The sequence below is a fragment of the Pseudorca crassidens genome, chromosome 9 (assembly GCF_039906515.1).
Source record: "Pseudorca crassidens isolate mPseCra1 chromosome 9, mPseCra1.hap1, whole genome shotgun sequence".
Taxonomy (NCBI): domain Eukaryota; kingdom Metazoa; phylum Chordata; class Mammalia; order Artiodactyla; family Delphinidae; genus Pseudorca; species Pseudorca crassidens.
In genome coordinates, this window is record NC_090304.1 from 56575279 (window position 1) to 56591892 (window position 16614).

The 16614-nt window shown below is 45.9% G+C and overlaps 1 protein-coding gene across 4 annotated transcripts in view; it reads right to left on the reverse strand.

Moving 5' to 3' along the window:
- GAB2 (GRB2 associated binding protein 2) overlaps positions 1–16614 on the reverse strand; it is a 176049-nt gene that overhangs the window by 5403 nt on the left and 154032 nt on the right. For all 4 annotated transcript variants that reach the window (XM_067750482.1, XM_067750485.1, XM_067750483.1 and 1 more), the window contains 5 exons: positions 5358–5950; positions 4463–4557; positions 3167–3431; positions 1595–1685; positions 1207–1309 (listed from right to left, as the gene is read on the reverse strand). In XM_067750482.1, coding sequence (XP_067606583.1) covers positions 1207–1309; positions 1595–1685; positions 3167–3431; positions 4463–4557; positions 5358–5950 — 1147 coding nt within the window. The remainder of the gene's footprint in view (positions 1–1206; positions 1310–1594; positions 1686–3166; positions 3432–4462; positions 4558–5357; positions 5951–16614) is intronic.

Here is a 16614-nt window from a genome sequence, read left to right on the forward strand (position 1 = left end):
CTGGCCCCAAGAAGGGAGCACATGTCCTTTACGCACTGGACCCTGGAAAGGTTTCTGTTGCACCAGATCTGCTTCTCTTGGGCTCCCACCCAGGGCCCGGAGCGGGGCTGTCACACCGCAGCGGCCTGTCCCTCCAGCCCCAGCTCCTCAGGGGTCTCAGCAGAGGGGCCTCATCCCCAGGCGGCACAAAGCCCCAGTCCCTCAGCGGACACGCTCCATGGTCCCGTCTCATCCAGGCATCAAGACCAACTTGTCTGGCACTTTCCTGAAGACACCTTCTAATGAGAAATGCAATAAACAGTCCTAAGCTTTGTTTTGTTTTCGGCTGCTTTACTGGTTGGTAGATTTGTTCTATTTATGCAGCAACTGCCAGGTGCTGGGCAGCCGCTCCCTTTGCACTGGGAATCTCAGGGGGCAGAACCCTGTGTTTATTCCCTCTGTGAGGGCCTTCACCACACCGAGTCATGCACACGTGTGCCTCCCCACCGCTGAGTGGGGTAACACACACTCAACAGACATACTCCCATACCTCCTCATGGTCATGGGAACAACGGGATAAGGAAATGAAGAGATCGTTTAGTTTTGAAAGATTTTAACAGGATAGAACAAGGAAGTTAATTCTGAAGGCTGCTCTAGTTCTTCTCTACAGGCCCCTGATGACTATTCTGAAACAGCAGCTAACCACTTGGCCTGCTAACTCTTCTGGGGCTCCCTCCTGCCCCAGCACAAGTGCAGACTTCCCAAGACAGCATTTGGGGTCCTTCATGATCTGACTCCAGTCCAACCTCCCCGCCTGCCCACTCCACCTTCGCCCAGAGTTAATGACCATCATTCTCCGTGTTCCTGTCTGCACGGTCACTCCACCTCAGCGCCTCCCCTTTCCCTAGTCCGGTGTGATCGCCCATCCTGCGGGTGCGTCCCTGCAGCACCGCCTCTCCAGGGACACCGACCGTGCCACCTGTGTTACAGTCGTGAGAGAGGCAGGCCTTCTCTGCCCCTTAAGAGAGCAGCCTCCTTGAGGGCAGGGACTGCGCCTTCCTTGCCTCTGACGATGACCCCACAGTGCTCGACACGTATGTGCTCAAGACGGATTTGCAGCAGCAAACTAAATCACAAATAATGTGGGTGGCCTGAGGCCGGGGTGAATTAGTGAGCTGGGAAGTGGAGGAGTGAGAGGTGGGTTCCAGGGGACCCCAGAGGACTCACCATAGGGACGTAGTTCTCTTCGCTGTCTCCCGAGTCCGTGCTGGTGATGCTCTGTGTGGAGATGGGGCGGCAGTACTGGGTGGATCCCGGGTTGAAGGAGTGGCTGTGGGGAGAAGACAGGGAGTAAACCCTGGGGCACATCCAGCCTCCCGCCGGGCCCTGGCCCTCACACCCCCAGACAGACCTCTGCCCTCCATTATCAGACTAAGATCGGATACAGAGCGGGGACAACTTTTCTCCCTTCACAGAAGAAGAAAACCAAGCCCTGACCTACCAACAGCCATCAGCAGCAGGACGCAGCCTTCCTGGCACACGGCCTAGTGACCCGTTCCATTCACCAACCTGATGGCCCTGTTCCAAGTTCCCGTGTCCACAAATAGACACTTACATGGCCCTGGACCAAGACTTGGTGATGGGCGACTTGAAGGGGAGCTCATCGATGACAGTATTGTTTCTCAGGTCAAGTGGTGTTGGCTTTGCTGCAGCAGGAACAGAAAGTCGAGTCATCAGCCAATGATGATGATGCCACACATACAGACACTTACACGTGACACACAAGTGCATTTATGAGTCATTCCTATTCATCCCAGTTGTTCAGGGGGAGACTGAAGCTCTCGGCAAGGTTACACAATCTCTGCCCATGCTGACAGGCCCTGAAGCCATGTCTTCAGATGCCAAATTTTATATTCTTCGCACCGTACCTATGGTAATCATACTTTCGGAACCTAAAGTGGGGACACAGGGTGTGACAACAGACTGTTTTCCGTGGATTTGTGACTGCATATGAAGACAAGAGATGATATTTGAAACATCATAGAGAAGGCCACCATGACTGCCCCCTGCCCACCAGGACTGTGGAGCCTTCAGTGGAGGAAGGTGAACGTCACCAAGTCCTGAAGGCTTCAATCCAAATGCTGAGATCTGCATTCTCTGTTGGCCAGCCCGAAGGGGGCTTAGGTCTGTCCAGTGACTCTACTTCTCCCTCTGAATCCCTGCCACTGATCCAGGCCTGCAGAATGACGTCGAGGCAGACCTGACACTTGCACTGCAGCACTTCTTCCTGGTCTAAATGCAGAGGGCACAGAGCTAACTTTACTGAACACCTGCCATGCACTAGAGTCAATGTCCTAGATGCTTTCCTCCTCACCAAACCCGGAAGGCAGGCATGACTATCCCCACTTCACAGATAAGAAAACGGAGGCTCAGAGAATTTACAGGATCTACTCAAAGTCACACACCTAGGAAGTGCTGGCTAAGGATTCCAACCCACATCTACCTGGTTCGAAAGCTCAGTCCTTTCAATTATAGCATAGTGTATCTTTTCATGGACTGCTCTGTCAGTTCTACCTTTCCCAGCCGCAGAGCTAATACAAATACCTCATCCTTGAATTACATCTCATACATTATGAAGCACTTTTAGATGTATTATCTATGTCCTTCAATGTCTCTGGGAGGTACGTTTTACACTTCCCATTTCACAGATGAGAAATAAGGCACAGAGACACAGGATGATTTGTTTATAATCACATGTTAGCAGGTGGCAGGGCTGGCACCTGAATCCATCCTGTCCTTCTGATTCCTGCACTCTTTCTGCTCATCAAGGGTCCACAAGAGCCAGTCCCTAGGGTGCCAGACCACTGGGATGAATTTGGGGGGTGTGTGTGAGAGAGAGAGAGAGTGTGTGTGAGTGTGTGTGAGTGTGTGTGAGAGAGTGTGTGTGTGAGAGTGTGTGTGTGAGAGAGTGTGTGTGTGTGAGAGAGAGAGAGAGAGAGAGAGAGAGAGAGTGTGTGTGTGTGTGTGTGTGTGTGTGTGTGTGTGTGTGTGTGTGTGTTTGGGTTGGTTTAGGCCCCAGAGGCTGCCACTTCCTTGCAAGAAAATTTAGGATCCACCTGATCCCTAAATGAATGCGAACAGTCCCTGAACATTGTCCAGAGATGGAACGAGGAAACAGTGGACTTACCTTTCCGGTCAGGTTTGAGGTTGCGGTTGACAGGGGGTGGCTGGATCTCACTCGCTCGGCTGGAGCCTCGGTGCATAGGAAGGGCTGAGGTGGGGTAGCCAAGCGGGTCAAAGTGATGGGGCCCCGGGCTCATGGGGATGTAGACACTCTGGGAATTGTCACCTGCTCGCTCCAAAGCCAGCAGGGTGGAGGAGCCTGGATTCATAGGCACGTAGTTGTCTTCGGAATTGGTGCTATCTGATCGGCCTACCACTGTTTTCCCTGGCTAGGAGCGAAAAGAAATACTGCTGTTACTAGTGACAGGAAACAAGAAGGGGTGAGAATTTGTACACAAGGCAAGGAAAGCCTGAGTTGGGTGTACTGTGCACCTATAAGGTGGACCCTGGGAAAAACAACTAAGAAAGCAGAGGAGGAGACAGGAAGAAACGCGGTCTGTGGGTCTCTTCCAGCTTCCATGATCCCTTGGAGCTTACTTATAACTTGTGATAAATCTTTAGTATAAAGTATCTACGAGGCGTTCTGAATGCCTGACCAAGCAGAGCTTTGGTTCAGGACCCTCCCTCTTCCTCAGGTCCGGACTCATCACTGGCAGGTCAGCACCTGCCACTGGCAGGGCAAGGAGCGTAAGAGAAGCCTTGGCCCTGGCAGGTGAGGTCTGGGGCAGGTGTGCTTCCCCAACCCAGCTTTCAGTGTGACTGCCGGGCTGCAGTCAGAGCTGCCACGGGGCTGTACAATGCAGCTACCCTGGCCACAGCCTTCCTTTAACTCCTGCCTTGTCTTTCCAGACACACAACTAAGCTGCTTTTGCTTCAGTTGCCTGATTTCACAGTCTTTCCAGTGGGCCTGAAGCCAGGCCCTAGTCAGCTTAGCTGGGCCCGACACCTCGGAGAACTGTCATCAGCCCCCTCCTCAGGGCAGCCTGGGGTCCTGCACGCAAACCATAATTCTGCCACCGAGCCTGACTCTGAGCACCGGCCCTGCCTGGTGAGACCTCACGGCAAGGATGCTGCCTTAGAGCCGCCATCCCGGCGCCTGCGTCCGCTGCATCCTGGACGCTTCCTGCTTACCCACAGTGATGAGCCTTACAGGCTGCTGCACCTAAGCATACTTCCAGATCAGGATACCTGCCTCTTACTTTCCAAAAACTCAACCCAGGGTTCTGAACTGAGACAAGAAGCCAGGCAGGCTCCTAAGAGTGAGAGGCCATCATGCTTTGGGGCTGTGTTTTTAGTTCCATGCCTGTGACCTTTAATCCACCTGAGCTGACTTAAGGACCCCTGGCTAAACCCCACTCACCAGAAAAGCGCTGACTGCGTCACTCACGGACTCGGTGGACCGGCCCGCATTGTCTCCACCACGCTGGGGGTAGTCGTAGGACTCGCAGGAAGAAGCTACGACAGAGGAAGGAAGAGCCATGTGCACTCACTGGAGTCAATCCCTGTGTTGACACTTCCCCACACCCTCACCAGTGTGGCTCAGAGTCTTACTGATACTCCGAAGATACTGCTCTCAACCCCTAATGATAAGCGATTGCTTCTATCATATCACTCCTCAGCTCACAAATTCCTCCCAGGCTTCTGGATGTAGCCCCAGTGTTAGCAGACGCCAAATGAAAGGAATTAATATTATTCTACTTTTTCATCAAACAGAGGAGGTTATAGGCAGAGTTGGAATACTCTCAGTGGGAAATCAGCAACAGAATTTAATACTTCAGACAGACGTTCAGACTTTAACCAGAGATTCAAATGTGGCTTAGAAAATATTTAGTAGATTTGATTTTAAAAGTCTGTTGGTCCACATAGGTTTGGCTCCAGTTTGGACTAGGTTTCTAAATTTATTTTTGAAATCTTTGGTTTGATTTATAAATGAATAAAAGCGTGTGATTTGGACCTCTAAACCCATAATGTGTTGTACTGTGGTTAACCAAGAATGTTCTACCTCCTTAGTAGAACAGTAACTTCTCTCAGGCAGGGTCTGCTAAACTCTTGCCATTGTGGCGTCTACTAACAGCCTCCAGTGCTGGAGGACAAACTAGGAAAGGTCTGGGTGGAAGATGCCTAAACCTGTGGGTAGCACAGGTCCCCTGGGTGGGACTTAAGTCTCCTTGGCATGGATGACCGAGAACCAGCACACTACGGAGAACCCCTGTGCTCCCTCCCTTCCCCCGGCCTCAGCAAGGGCTCACACTGACCTCGGTGAAGTCGGCTGTTGTCCATGGCTGGGAGGGTGTTGCGCCTGGGGATGGTCGCCGCGGCAGAGGCCGATCTGCTGCTGTCACCGGCTGGAGGCCTCTGCTGAGGGCTGCCCCATCGAGGTGTTTCTGCCTGACTTGGCTTGGGGGGCCGGGGTGGGGGGGCTGCGGCCGAGTCCCCAGGAGTGGCGACTGCCATGGTGTTGTGGTTCCTGTCCAGTGTGAACGTCCTAGGGATCTGGTAGGCTGAGAGTGGGGTGGCCGGAACATCCATATTGTCCACCAGGAGGTCCCCAAACTCGCGGCACAGGGTGTTGCTGGGCGTCTTGAAGGTGTACACGTCCTCGTGATCCGTCTCAGAGCCTGTGAGGCTGCCCTTGGTGTGGCCATGGGAGGCCAGGCTCCGGGGGAGGTCGTAGGTACTGTCTCTGAATTCTGTATTGTGCCTGCTTGGCTTGGGGAGGCTGTAGAAGCCGTGGACTTGACCACTGACCCCGTTGACACAGTGTCCGTTGCCCTGGGCGAGTTTCTGCACGGCCGTGTCGCTCCTCATGAGAAACGAGGCCCTGGTGCCCTGAGAGAAGCTGGCGCTCCTAAGAGACAGAAAGAAGGGGGTGCGGGGGTTAGAGGAGGCCAGGGCTGCCCACCAGCGAGGCAAGCGGGCCTGTTCAAACCCTGTGCAGCTAGGTGGTGTGGAACGCACAGGCTGAGGAGGCTGGCAGGCCTGAGGGTTAACTGGGCAAGGCACGTTTTCTCTCTGAGCTTTAGTAAATGCGTCTGCAAAAATGGTGATTAAAATCATGCTTTGAAGGTTGCTTAGAAATTGGACTCGAGTGTATCTAGTAAGTATAGGTTCAGTGTTAGCCTTTATCCCTTCCCCTACTCCCAAATGGCTGTGATTAGCAGAGGTTGGTCTTACCTTCCCAAATATATATCAACAAGCTAGTTATACCACACACTTGTTTATTGTTTTCAGTGCCACAAAATATATGCATTCGTATACAAAGGCTGTGAGATAGTGGAAAGAACCCTTAAGTTGGTATCAGAAAATAGCAAGTCATTTTATCTGAGTCTCAGTTTTCCCACTGTAAAACAAGTCAGCTAATGTACTGTTCTAAGTTATACAGAACTATTCAAATGTAAGCCATAGCTTTATTTTCTATCATATATTATGGTTCATTGAGAGGCATTTAGAGGGGAAAATATCTCTTTCCAGAAGACTAAAATTCTACAGGAAAAATGTTTTCCTGTTTGGGAACTATATTCAGGACAGAAAAGGTTTTGATTATTACTTTTTAAAAATTCATGTTTTAGGGAAATAAGATTTAAAAAGTAAAACGATCTGGGGGGGGGGCGGCGAAGGGATTTGTGCAGGTTCCATTTCCACCACTGATATGCTCTGTGGGCTTCACCAAGTCTCCTTCCCCAAGGCAGGACCTGGTGTGTCTCAATAGCTCTTAAGGGTCCATCTGGTTCTGAAACTCCACAACCCTTTGGGTGTATTAGCCAGGTTTCCAAACTGGATTCTGTGTTCTGCTTAGGCGCCTTAGGAAATTAGAAGGTGATGTTCTGAGCAAGTAGAGATTCAGGTCTGCTTTTCTCTCTCTTACAGTAGGATTCTTCATAGGATTCCATTTGGGGGAAATAAAGGAATCACTATTCTAGAACTGTCATTTAGTGGTGATTCTCAGCTTTTTGGAGGCTATATGCCTCTTTAAGAATCTGATTAAAAGCTCTCGGCACTTCTCACCAGAATAAGGCAAGCCTCACATACATACAAAGTTGCATGCTATCTCTAAGGGGGGTGGGCAGCTCTTAACCCACCGAGGCCGATCCATGGAACTTCCGTCTTATACAAGCTCTCTCAGCTCATGGGGAGCTTGTTATGTGTGGATGTGGCCACCAGATGGCGATAGAAACTAAGGCCCATCAGCTTAGAAAGAGGAAGGGCAACAGGTGTCTCAGCAGCCAAGCTCTCTCTTGCGTAAACTTGCATCCTTGATGGCTAGGACTTCCATTTCAGTCCCCAGACCTTCCGCGGCCCTCCTCTCTGGTCCTCCGTATTCTCTCTCCTTCCTATTTCGTTCCACATGCATAACCAAGGCGACAGGCATGGCCTAGATCACTGAACATCTAGCCTTTAGATAACGAAGTGCCTGAAGCAGAGGACCAGGGAGCCAATGGTAGACGTAAGGTGTTCACGTTGTTCACATCTGTCCGTTTGTCTGTGGTGCCTTTCATTTTGTCTTTTGGAATTTCCAGCGCTGGTGGGTGCCCTATCTGGATTTGTTCATTTAAAAAACATTTATGGATGTCCTACTTTCCACCTGGGCCGGGCACAATGGATACAGAGAAGCCTCCTGCCCTGGGGGAGGGGGCACAGTGGTAGAGGAGTTGACATACATGCAAATCTTTTTTTTTTTAAATAAATTTATTTATTTTTGGCTGCATCGGGTCTTTGTTGCTGCGCGCGGGCTTTTCTCTAGTTGTGGCGAGCGGGGGCTACCCTTTGTTGCGGTGCGTGGGCTTCTCATTGCAGTGGGCTTCTCTTGTTGCGGAGCACGGGCTCTAGGCACGCAGTCGGTAGTTGTGGCTCGCGGGCTCTAGAGCGTGGGCTCTAGAGCGCAGGCTCAGTAGTTGTGGCGCACGGGCTTAGTTGCTCCGCGGCATGTGGGATCTTCCCGGACCAGGGATCGAACCCATGTCCCCTGCATTGGCAGGCGGATCCTTAACCATTGCGCCACCAGGGAAGTCCCTTTGCGTGCAAATCTTATAATCAAGCCAGTGAGTAAGAGGCTGTTGACAGATTTATACCAACCCTCCCTGGTGGTGGTGGTGGTACAGAATGTCAGGGGAGGCCTCTCCAAAGATGTCACCTCTAACTGACTCTGGCAACTGGCCTGGCATAAGGCAAGAGAAGGGAAAAGGTGTTCCAGTTAGAGGGACACAGAAGTAGAACACAATCTGGCAAGTTCAAGGAAACGCAAGCTGCTCAGGCTGGAGCAAGTGCCTTGGGAGGCGGGGCTGAGAGATGGCCGTGGAGGGGCCAGGCCTGGGCTGATGAGAATGGGAGTCCTTGAAAGATTTTAAGGTGGTGCAGGGGTGGGGAGAGCATTGCAGGTATACTGCAGTCACCTTAAACATATGCAAGAGTGAACTCCTCATCTTCCTCCTGACTCTCCAGTCTGGGAAAGGCACCAGCCACTCAAGCCGAAATCTGGAGTTACCTTATGATTTCTCACTCAATAATCACATCAGGTCCTACTGCATCCACCCCAGTTCAGGTCCTCCTGATTTTCTTCTGCAATAACGAAAGGGGTAATAACTCGTCTCCCATCAGCCTAGGACCTCTCTGATCCTCTTTATCCCGCTCACATTGACTTTCTTAACTTCCCAGCTTAACCATTTTCAAAACTGCCTCAATGCCTTTAGGACCGAGTCATATTCCAACGCCAACTCACCTCTCCAATCTCCCCTCCCCAGTTCCCCTTCCCACTCTAGGGTCTACTCAGTCAACTGCCCAGGTGTTCCCGCATGCCCCAGGCAGTCAGGCCTCCGCGCCTTGTTGTGTGGTTTGCTCTGTCTGGAAGGCCTCTTACTCCAGGCTGGCGAGCTCATACTCGGCTCAAGTGGCACATCTTCTGAAGCTGTTTCTTACATCCTCTACCTCCCAGCACAAGCCATCACTTGCTCGACTCTGTTCCTGGAGCAGGCAGCCATTGTTATCTGTGTTACGCACCATTGTTACTTATCTCCTCCATCAGACTGTGATTTCCTTGAGGAAAGAAGAAACTGTGTCTTATTCATTTCTCTCATCTGCACCGGGATCAGTGCTTGTCACATAGTAAACAGTGAATAAATGTTTGTTGAATAAATAAGCAAATGAATGTATAAAGAAAGAAAGAAAGAAAGAAAAGCGTTGGTGCTGCTGTGCCCTTTCCTGAGCTTGGCCTGAACCCTCTGGAGCAGAAGAGTGAAACCCCTCCTCTTCAGAACACATGAGCTCATGTCCCAACCTCCCGCTGTCGTGGCATCTCCTCTCCAGTCACAGAACTACTCGCTCATCCCTCAACACACTCCCTGAGCTCCAGCCCTGGGCTTGCATAATTTACCTTTCTCTGGAATGTTTCCCTGATGCGCCAAAATCTTACACAAAGCGCCAGAGAAGCCTTTTTGCTCCACGATGGTGTTTTAGGTCCTCTAAGTCTCCTTGTCACTTTACTCACCACTCCTCCTTTGCTCCCACAGCACTCTGCTTCCATCACAACACTCATCTCGTGAAATTTATCTGGGTCTGGGTCTTTCCACTCCTACCCGACCCTGTGCTTCTAGAAGGCAGGGCACCATATCCTGTCCCCTGGCATAGTTCCTGGCATGTGGTAGATGATACCGATGCACTGAGGGGGACTGACCATTACTTCAAGAATCAGGTGAAAGGAGTTGAACAAGGGAAACAAACTTGCCCAAAGGTATACACTTGGACGGTAGCAGAACTGGTTCCAGCACCCAGGTCCCTGGACTCCCTGCCCAAAACCCACACCGCTACAGTGCGCTCCCTTTGGACAAGAATCAAGAGGGGGAATTCTGAGCACTTAGAAGTCCTGCGGCCTTTACTGCTTTCATGCAGGCCTTTACTGAGGCCTGTGCCACCATGATGTGCTGAGTTGCTTTTCTGGGACAGATACCTGGAAGCAGTGGATTTGGAGAAAGGTTTCTCTTCCAGGGCTCTGGGCTGACAGAGGCCTCATAAAATGAGCCCAGTACTGTGCCAGGCACATCATATGTGATGTAGCTTTTAATCCTCCTGACAGTTCTGAGGGACAGGTATTACCCTCACACATCCGGTGAGGAGAAACGATACATGGCAGACATGGTGCCAGAAGATACTCGAACACAAGTGTATAGGGGAGCTCCCTGGGGGCAGAGAGAAGTTTGGGAGAAAATGCTCCCCCAAGCCCAGCAGCTTTTCCTTTCCATTCCTGGCTCCCAGCTGCTCCCAGAGCCCCAGGTGGATGGGGCTATCACACCACCACTTGTACATGCTTTGGTTTTAATATCAACCCAAAACTCTCTCTTGGCTGTTAGGAATGCTTTCCTAGCTTTTCCCAGCCACTTTATTTTGCACTTGTTCTTTTGTACATTTTCTCATGTTATGGTAACATACTACACCACAATTTCACTCCTTCCACTCTACAAGATGCCAAGTACCTTATAACAATAAAGGGCCAATTTAATTTTTTTCTGCTATTTTTTTAATTTGGAGTATAATTGAATGCTTGTAAGTAAATTAGCCACCATTTAGAGTTCTGTACCTGTCACTGGCAATCCTAAGAGGTCATTTGGACCATCCTTCTGTATCTGACTCATTCCAAATGGATCCTTGCTGCGAGGGAAGAAAAGTCAGAAAATTCTGTCCCACAATCTCTAAGAGGTGAGGTGATCTTTGTATCTCAAACTCTTCTGGCTGCAATACTGAGCCTGCCTTCTCTCTGTGGTTACAGAGAGAAGCTGTATTTGTGAAATTAAATGAAGGTAAAAGCTGTATATTCTGCCTTTGGTCAATCAAAGCCACTGGGAGAATGAGCCTTAGAAATGATTAATCACAGGTAAGTTCTCCATGGACATTTCTGATTTTACTTTTTACCCCCTATCTTTCTGTAGAATAGTGCTTGCTGCAGGGTCAGTGATGCGTTCATTCTGGAATTTCGTTACTTGAAATTTCACTTTCCTCAACCCTCACCAGAATTATGGCTTTCCAGGGCATGTGACCCACCACACACCACAACACATCACATGTTACAGGTTTAACAGTCTCCTTGAAATAAGAAGACAGAGATTGGCTAGAATCCAGCTAGAGGGCAAAAATAAATCTAGTGAAACTACTTTGTTTTCAAAAACAAAAAAGATTCTGCTTGTCTTGACAGTGTCATTCAAAACTCCTTCCATTGGCAATAGTTACTATTCTGAATTATTAGTTATTTTAGCTCAGTGGAAGAGCTGGAGTTTGAGGACTGAAGTCATTTTAACCAGAATACATACTATCTGGTACTTGAAGAAATGTTAGTGGCTAGTAGTATAGTAAGAGTAATAATAAAAAAGTCATGGTTTTATCTCTATAAGATGTTTCATTTGTTGTAACTGTATCAGGATCCCTCATGAATGTAGAAGGGGAGAGACAGAAGGCTGGTATTATTGGCCTCAGTAAATACTATTTCACTACAATCATCAGGCATATTTATGTCTATGCTAGGCAGAGATGAACGAGCTGCTTCTCTCTCAAAGTCCCTACTCAAAAGTAACCCTGTAAGATTATTTTGGAGATCAAATGAGGTAACTAACATAAAAGAGCGCTGTAAACTGTAAAGCATTATTCCTCTTTCCAGAGTACCTAGTGTGTAATGTGAATGTCAGAAGCAGTGCATGGATAAAGCCCATCCACATACTTCGCCAGCACTTGGCGTTGCTAGTCTTTTTTTGTTTTCACCATTCCAGGGGAGACGAAGCAAAACCTCACTGAGGTTTTAATTTGCATTTCCATGATGTTTCAGCATCTTTTCGTGAGCTTATTGGTCATTCTTATATCTATTTTTTTTTTTTTTGTGAAGTGTCTGTTCAAATCTTTCGCCCATTTAAAACAAAAATTGGTTGCGTGTCTTCTTACTGACTTGTAATAGCTCTTTATATATTCTACGAATAACTCCTTTGTCAGATATGTGTTTTGAATATTTTCTCACATTTGGTGACTTGCCATTTGGTTTTCTTAATGGGATCTTTTGAAGAGCAAGTTTTAACTTTGATAACAACTACTTTATCATTTTTTTCTTTTATGATGCCTGCTTTTTAAATCCTATATAAAAATCTTTGTTTACCCCAAGATCACAGAGATGTTTTCTTCTATAAGTTTCACAATGTTAGACTTTACATTTAGGTCTCTGATACTTTTGAGTTAACTTTTGAGTAGTGTGATATGAAGCAAAGGTTTTTAAAAAAATTCCTATATGTTTTGTTTATGGTTCCCTTTGCTGTGCAAAAGCTTTTGAGTTTAATTAGGTCCCATTTGTTTTTTATTTTTATTTCCATTACTCTGGGAGATGGATAGAAAAAGACATTGCATGCACCCCAATGTTCACTGCAGCACTGTTTACAACAGCCAAGACATTGAAGTAACCTAAATGTCCATTGACAGATGAATGGATAAAGGAGATGTGGTGCATATACACAATGGAATATTACTCAGCCATTAAAAAGAATGAAATAATGCCGTTTGCAGTAACATGGATGGACCTAGAGATTGTCATACTGAGTGAAGTAACTCAGACAGAGAAAGAAAAGTATCATATGATATTGCTTATATGTGTAATCTAAAAAAAAAGATACAAATGAACTTATTTATGAAACAGAAACAGACTCACAGGCTTAGAGAATGAATTTATGGTCACTGGTGGGGAAGGGTTGGGGGAAAGACAGACTGGGAGTTTGTGTGACATGTACACACTCTATATTTAAAATAACCAACCAGGACCTACTGTATAACACAGGGAAACTCTGATCAATATTCTGTAATAACCTAAAATGGGAAAATAAGTTGAAAAAGAATAAATACATGTATATGTATAACGGAATCACTTTGCTGTACACCTGAAACTAACACATTATACTCCAATATAAAATAAAAATTTTAAAAATTCTTATATGGATATCCACTTGTTGAAAAGACTTTCATTTCCCTATTGGCACCTTTGTCAAAATCATACATATATTTTTTCATTCTACCCCCTAGATTCACTAATCTGTTCTAGTGATTTGTATGTTTACCCTTTCATCAATACAACACTGTCTTGTCTAACCGTAGTTTGACAGAAAGTCTTGAAATCAGGTAGTATAAGCCCTCTTCTTTTTTTTAGATCTCTTTGGCTATTCACATTTTTTTAAGCATCTTTATTGGAGTATAATTGCTTTCCAGTGGTGTGTTAGTTTCTGCTTTATAACAAAGTGAATCAGTTATACATATACATATGTTCCCCTATCTCCTCCCTCTTGCGTCTCCCACACACCCTCCCTATCCCCCCCGCAGGTGGTCACAAAGCACGGAGCTGATCTCCCTGTGCTATGTGGCAGCTTCCCACTAGCTATCTATTTTACATTTGGTAGTGTATATATGTCCATGCCACTCTCTCTGGCTATTCACATTTTAGCATATTTTGCATTTTCACGTAAATTTTAGAATTGACTTATCAATTTCTATGAAAAAGCTAGTTGGGATTTCTATTTGGACTGCATTGAATCTACAGATTAATTTGGGAAGAATTGCCATTTTAATAATATTGGGTCTTCCAATTCATAACTGTAGTATATTATGACTCTCCATATTTAGGTCTTTAATTTCCCTCAGCAATGTTAGATAGTGATTTCAGTGAAGAGATCTTGCATGTCTTTTGTTAAATTTATTACTAACTAGTTCATTTGGGGGGCATCACTATATAGAGAATTTTTTTTTTTTTTTTTTTTTTTGTGGTATGCGGGCCTCTCACTGCTGTGGCCTCTCCCGTTGTGGAGCACAGTCTCCGGACGCACGGGCTCAGCGGCCATGGCTCACGGGCCCAGCCGCTCCGCGGCATGTGGGATCCTCCCGGACCGGGGCACGAACCCGTGTCCCCTGCATCGGCAGGCGGACTCCCAACCACTGCGCCACCAGGGAAGCCCTACAGAGAATTTTTTAAAGTTCATTTTCCCAATTTTTCGAGGCTAGTGTGAAAAATTAAGTTTTGTATAATAATCTTTTATCCTGTGACCTTGCTAAATTCCCTTATTAATTCTAGTATTTTCTATATTCTTCAGGAGTTTTTATATAAACAATCATGTTACCTGCAAATAGAGACAGCGTTACATCTTCCTTTCTGATATTTGTGCCTTTTATATTTTTCTTGTTCCCTTATTGAACTGGCTAGGATTTCTAGTACACTAGTGAACAGAAGTGGTGAGAGCAGGTATTCTCTCCTTGTCTCCAATATTAGGGGAATATGTTTACTATTTCTCCATTAGGTATGATATAAGCTGTAGGTTATCCTTTGAAGTCTGGTATTAGTTTGAGAAAGTTCTCCTCTATTCACAGTTTGCTAAGAAATATTTTTTGTGAAGAGGTATTAAGTTTTGTCAAATACTTTCTTAGCATCTATTGAGGTGATGATTATATGATTTTTCTCCTTTATTTATCTTAATGTGATGAATTATATCGGTTGTTTTTGAATGTCAAACCAACCTTGTATTCCTGGGATGAACATTACTTTGTCATGGTGTCTTATCCCTAATGATGTATACAAACATATATATTCCCTAATATATATTATCCCTAAAATACATACACACATTTTAAATATATATATATATATATATTTTTTGTTGTTGTTGTTGGATTTGTTTTCTAATATATATATATATTTTTTTACGTGGGCCTCTCACTGTTGTGGCCTTCTCCCGTTGCGGAGCACAGGCTCCGGACGTGCAGGCTCAGCGGCCATAGCTCACGGGCCCAGCCGCTCCGCGGTATGTGGGATCTTCCCGGACCAGGGCATGAAACCGTGTCCCCTGCATCGGCAGGCAGACTCTCAACAACTGCGCCACCAGGGAAGCCCTCTAATACTTTTTTGTAGAAAAAAAGAAATTCTGTATCTATCATCACAGGGAATAATGCTTTGTAATTCTCTTTCTCATAATCTTTGTTGGTTTTGGTAGTAGAGTTATGTTGGTTATATAAAAATGAGTTGCAAAAGGATTCCTTCCTCTTATGTTTCCTAAAAAGAATTTGGGTAATATTTGTACTATTTTGTTTGAATATTTGACAGAATTAACCAGTAAACCACCTAGCTCTCTAGGTATTTACCCAAGAGATATGAAACAAATGTCCATACAAGATTTGTTAGTGACTGTTTATGTACAAATGCATCTTAATTTGTAATAGCCGAAACTGGAAACGACCCAACTGCCCATCAACATGTGACTGGATAAGTAAGTTGTGATATAAAGATACATTGAATTACTCCTCAGCAATAAACAGGAAAAACTAATGATGCATGCAACAACATGAATGAATGCCAAAAGCATTATGCTGATTGAAAGAAGTCAGAAAAAATAGTGATACTCTATGATTCCATTCAAGTTAATTCCAAAAAATGAAAACTAATGTAGTGACAGAAAGACTGTCAGTGGTTTCTGAGGAATATGGTAGAAGGAAGGACACATTACAAAGGGGCATGAGGACATTTTATATATATGGCATTGACTGTACTTCTATTACCCTTCAAAAATTATTTAAAAAAAAGGGGGGGGGAATCCTAGAATTGAAAAATGAATTAAAAAAACTATCCAGGGCTTCCCTGGTGGCGTAGTGGTTGAGAGTCCGCCTGCCGATCCAGGGGACGCGGGTTCGTGCCCTGGTCTGGGAAGATCCCACATGCCGCGGAGCGGCTGGGCCCGTGAGCTATGGCCGCTGAGCCTGTGCATCCTGAGCCTGTGATCCACAACGGGAGAGGCCACACAGTGAGAGGCCCACGTACTGCAAAAAACAAAACAAAACAAAACAAAACTATCCAAACTGAGCACAGAAAGGAAAAAGGATAGAAAAAAAAAAAAGAATAGTATCAGTGACATGTAGGTTAAGTTTCAAGTGGTCTAGCATATGAGTAACTGAAGTTTCATATGAGCCTCAAAGGAAAGGAGAGACAAAATGGGTCAGAAGCAATACAGGTAGAAATTTTGCTGGACTGAATCAAAAATATCAACACACAGAATCAGACAGGCAAGTGAACCCCAAACATAGTAAATATAAAGAAAAACACACATTAGGAATATCACATTCAAACTGCTGAAAAAAGATAAAGAAAAAAACTTAAATCAGTCAGAGGTCCAAATAGCCAAAACAATCTTAAAAAAGAAGAACAAAGTTAAAGGTCTCACACTTCCTGATTTCAAAACTTATTACAAACCTCCAGTAACTAAAGCAGTGTGGTACTGGCATAAAGATGGACATATAGACAAAGGGAACAGAATACAGAGTCCAGAAATAAACCCTCAATGATTTTCAATAAAGATGCAAAGACCATGGGAAAGATCTTTTCCACAGCAAAGTACAGTCTTTTCAACAAACAGTTTTGGGAAAATTAGATATACACATGCAGGAAAATGAAGTTGGATCTTTACCTTATACTGTATGCAAAACTTAATGCAAAATGGATCAAAGCCCTAAATGTAAGAGCTAAAA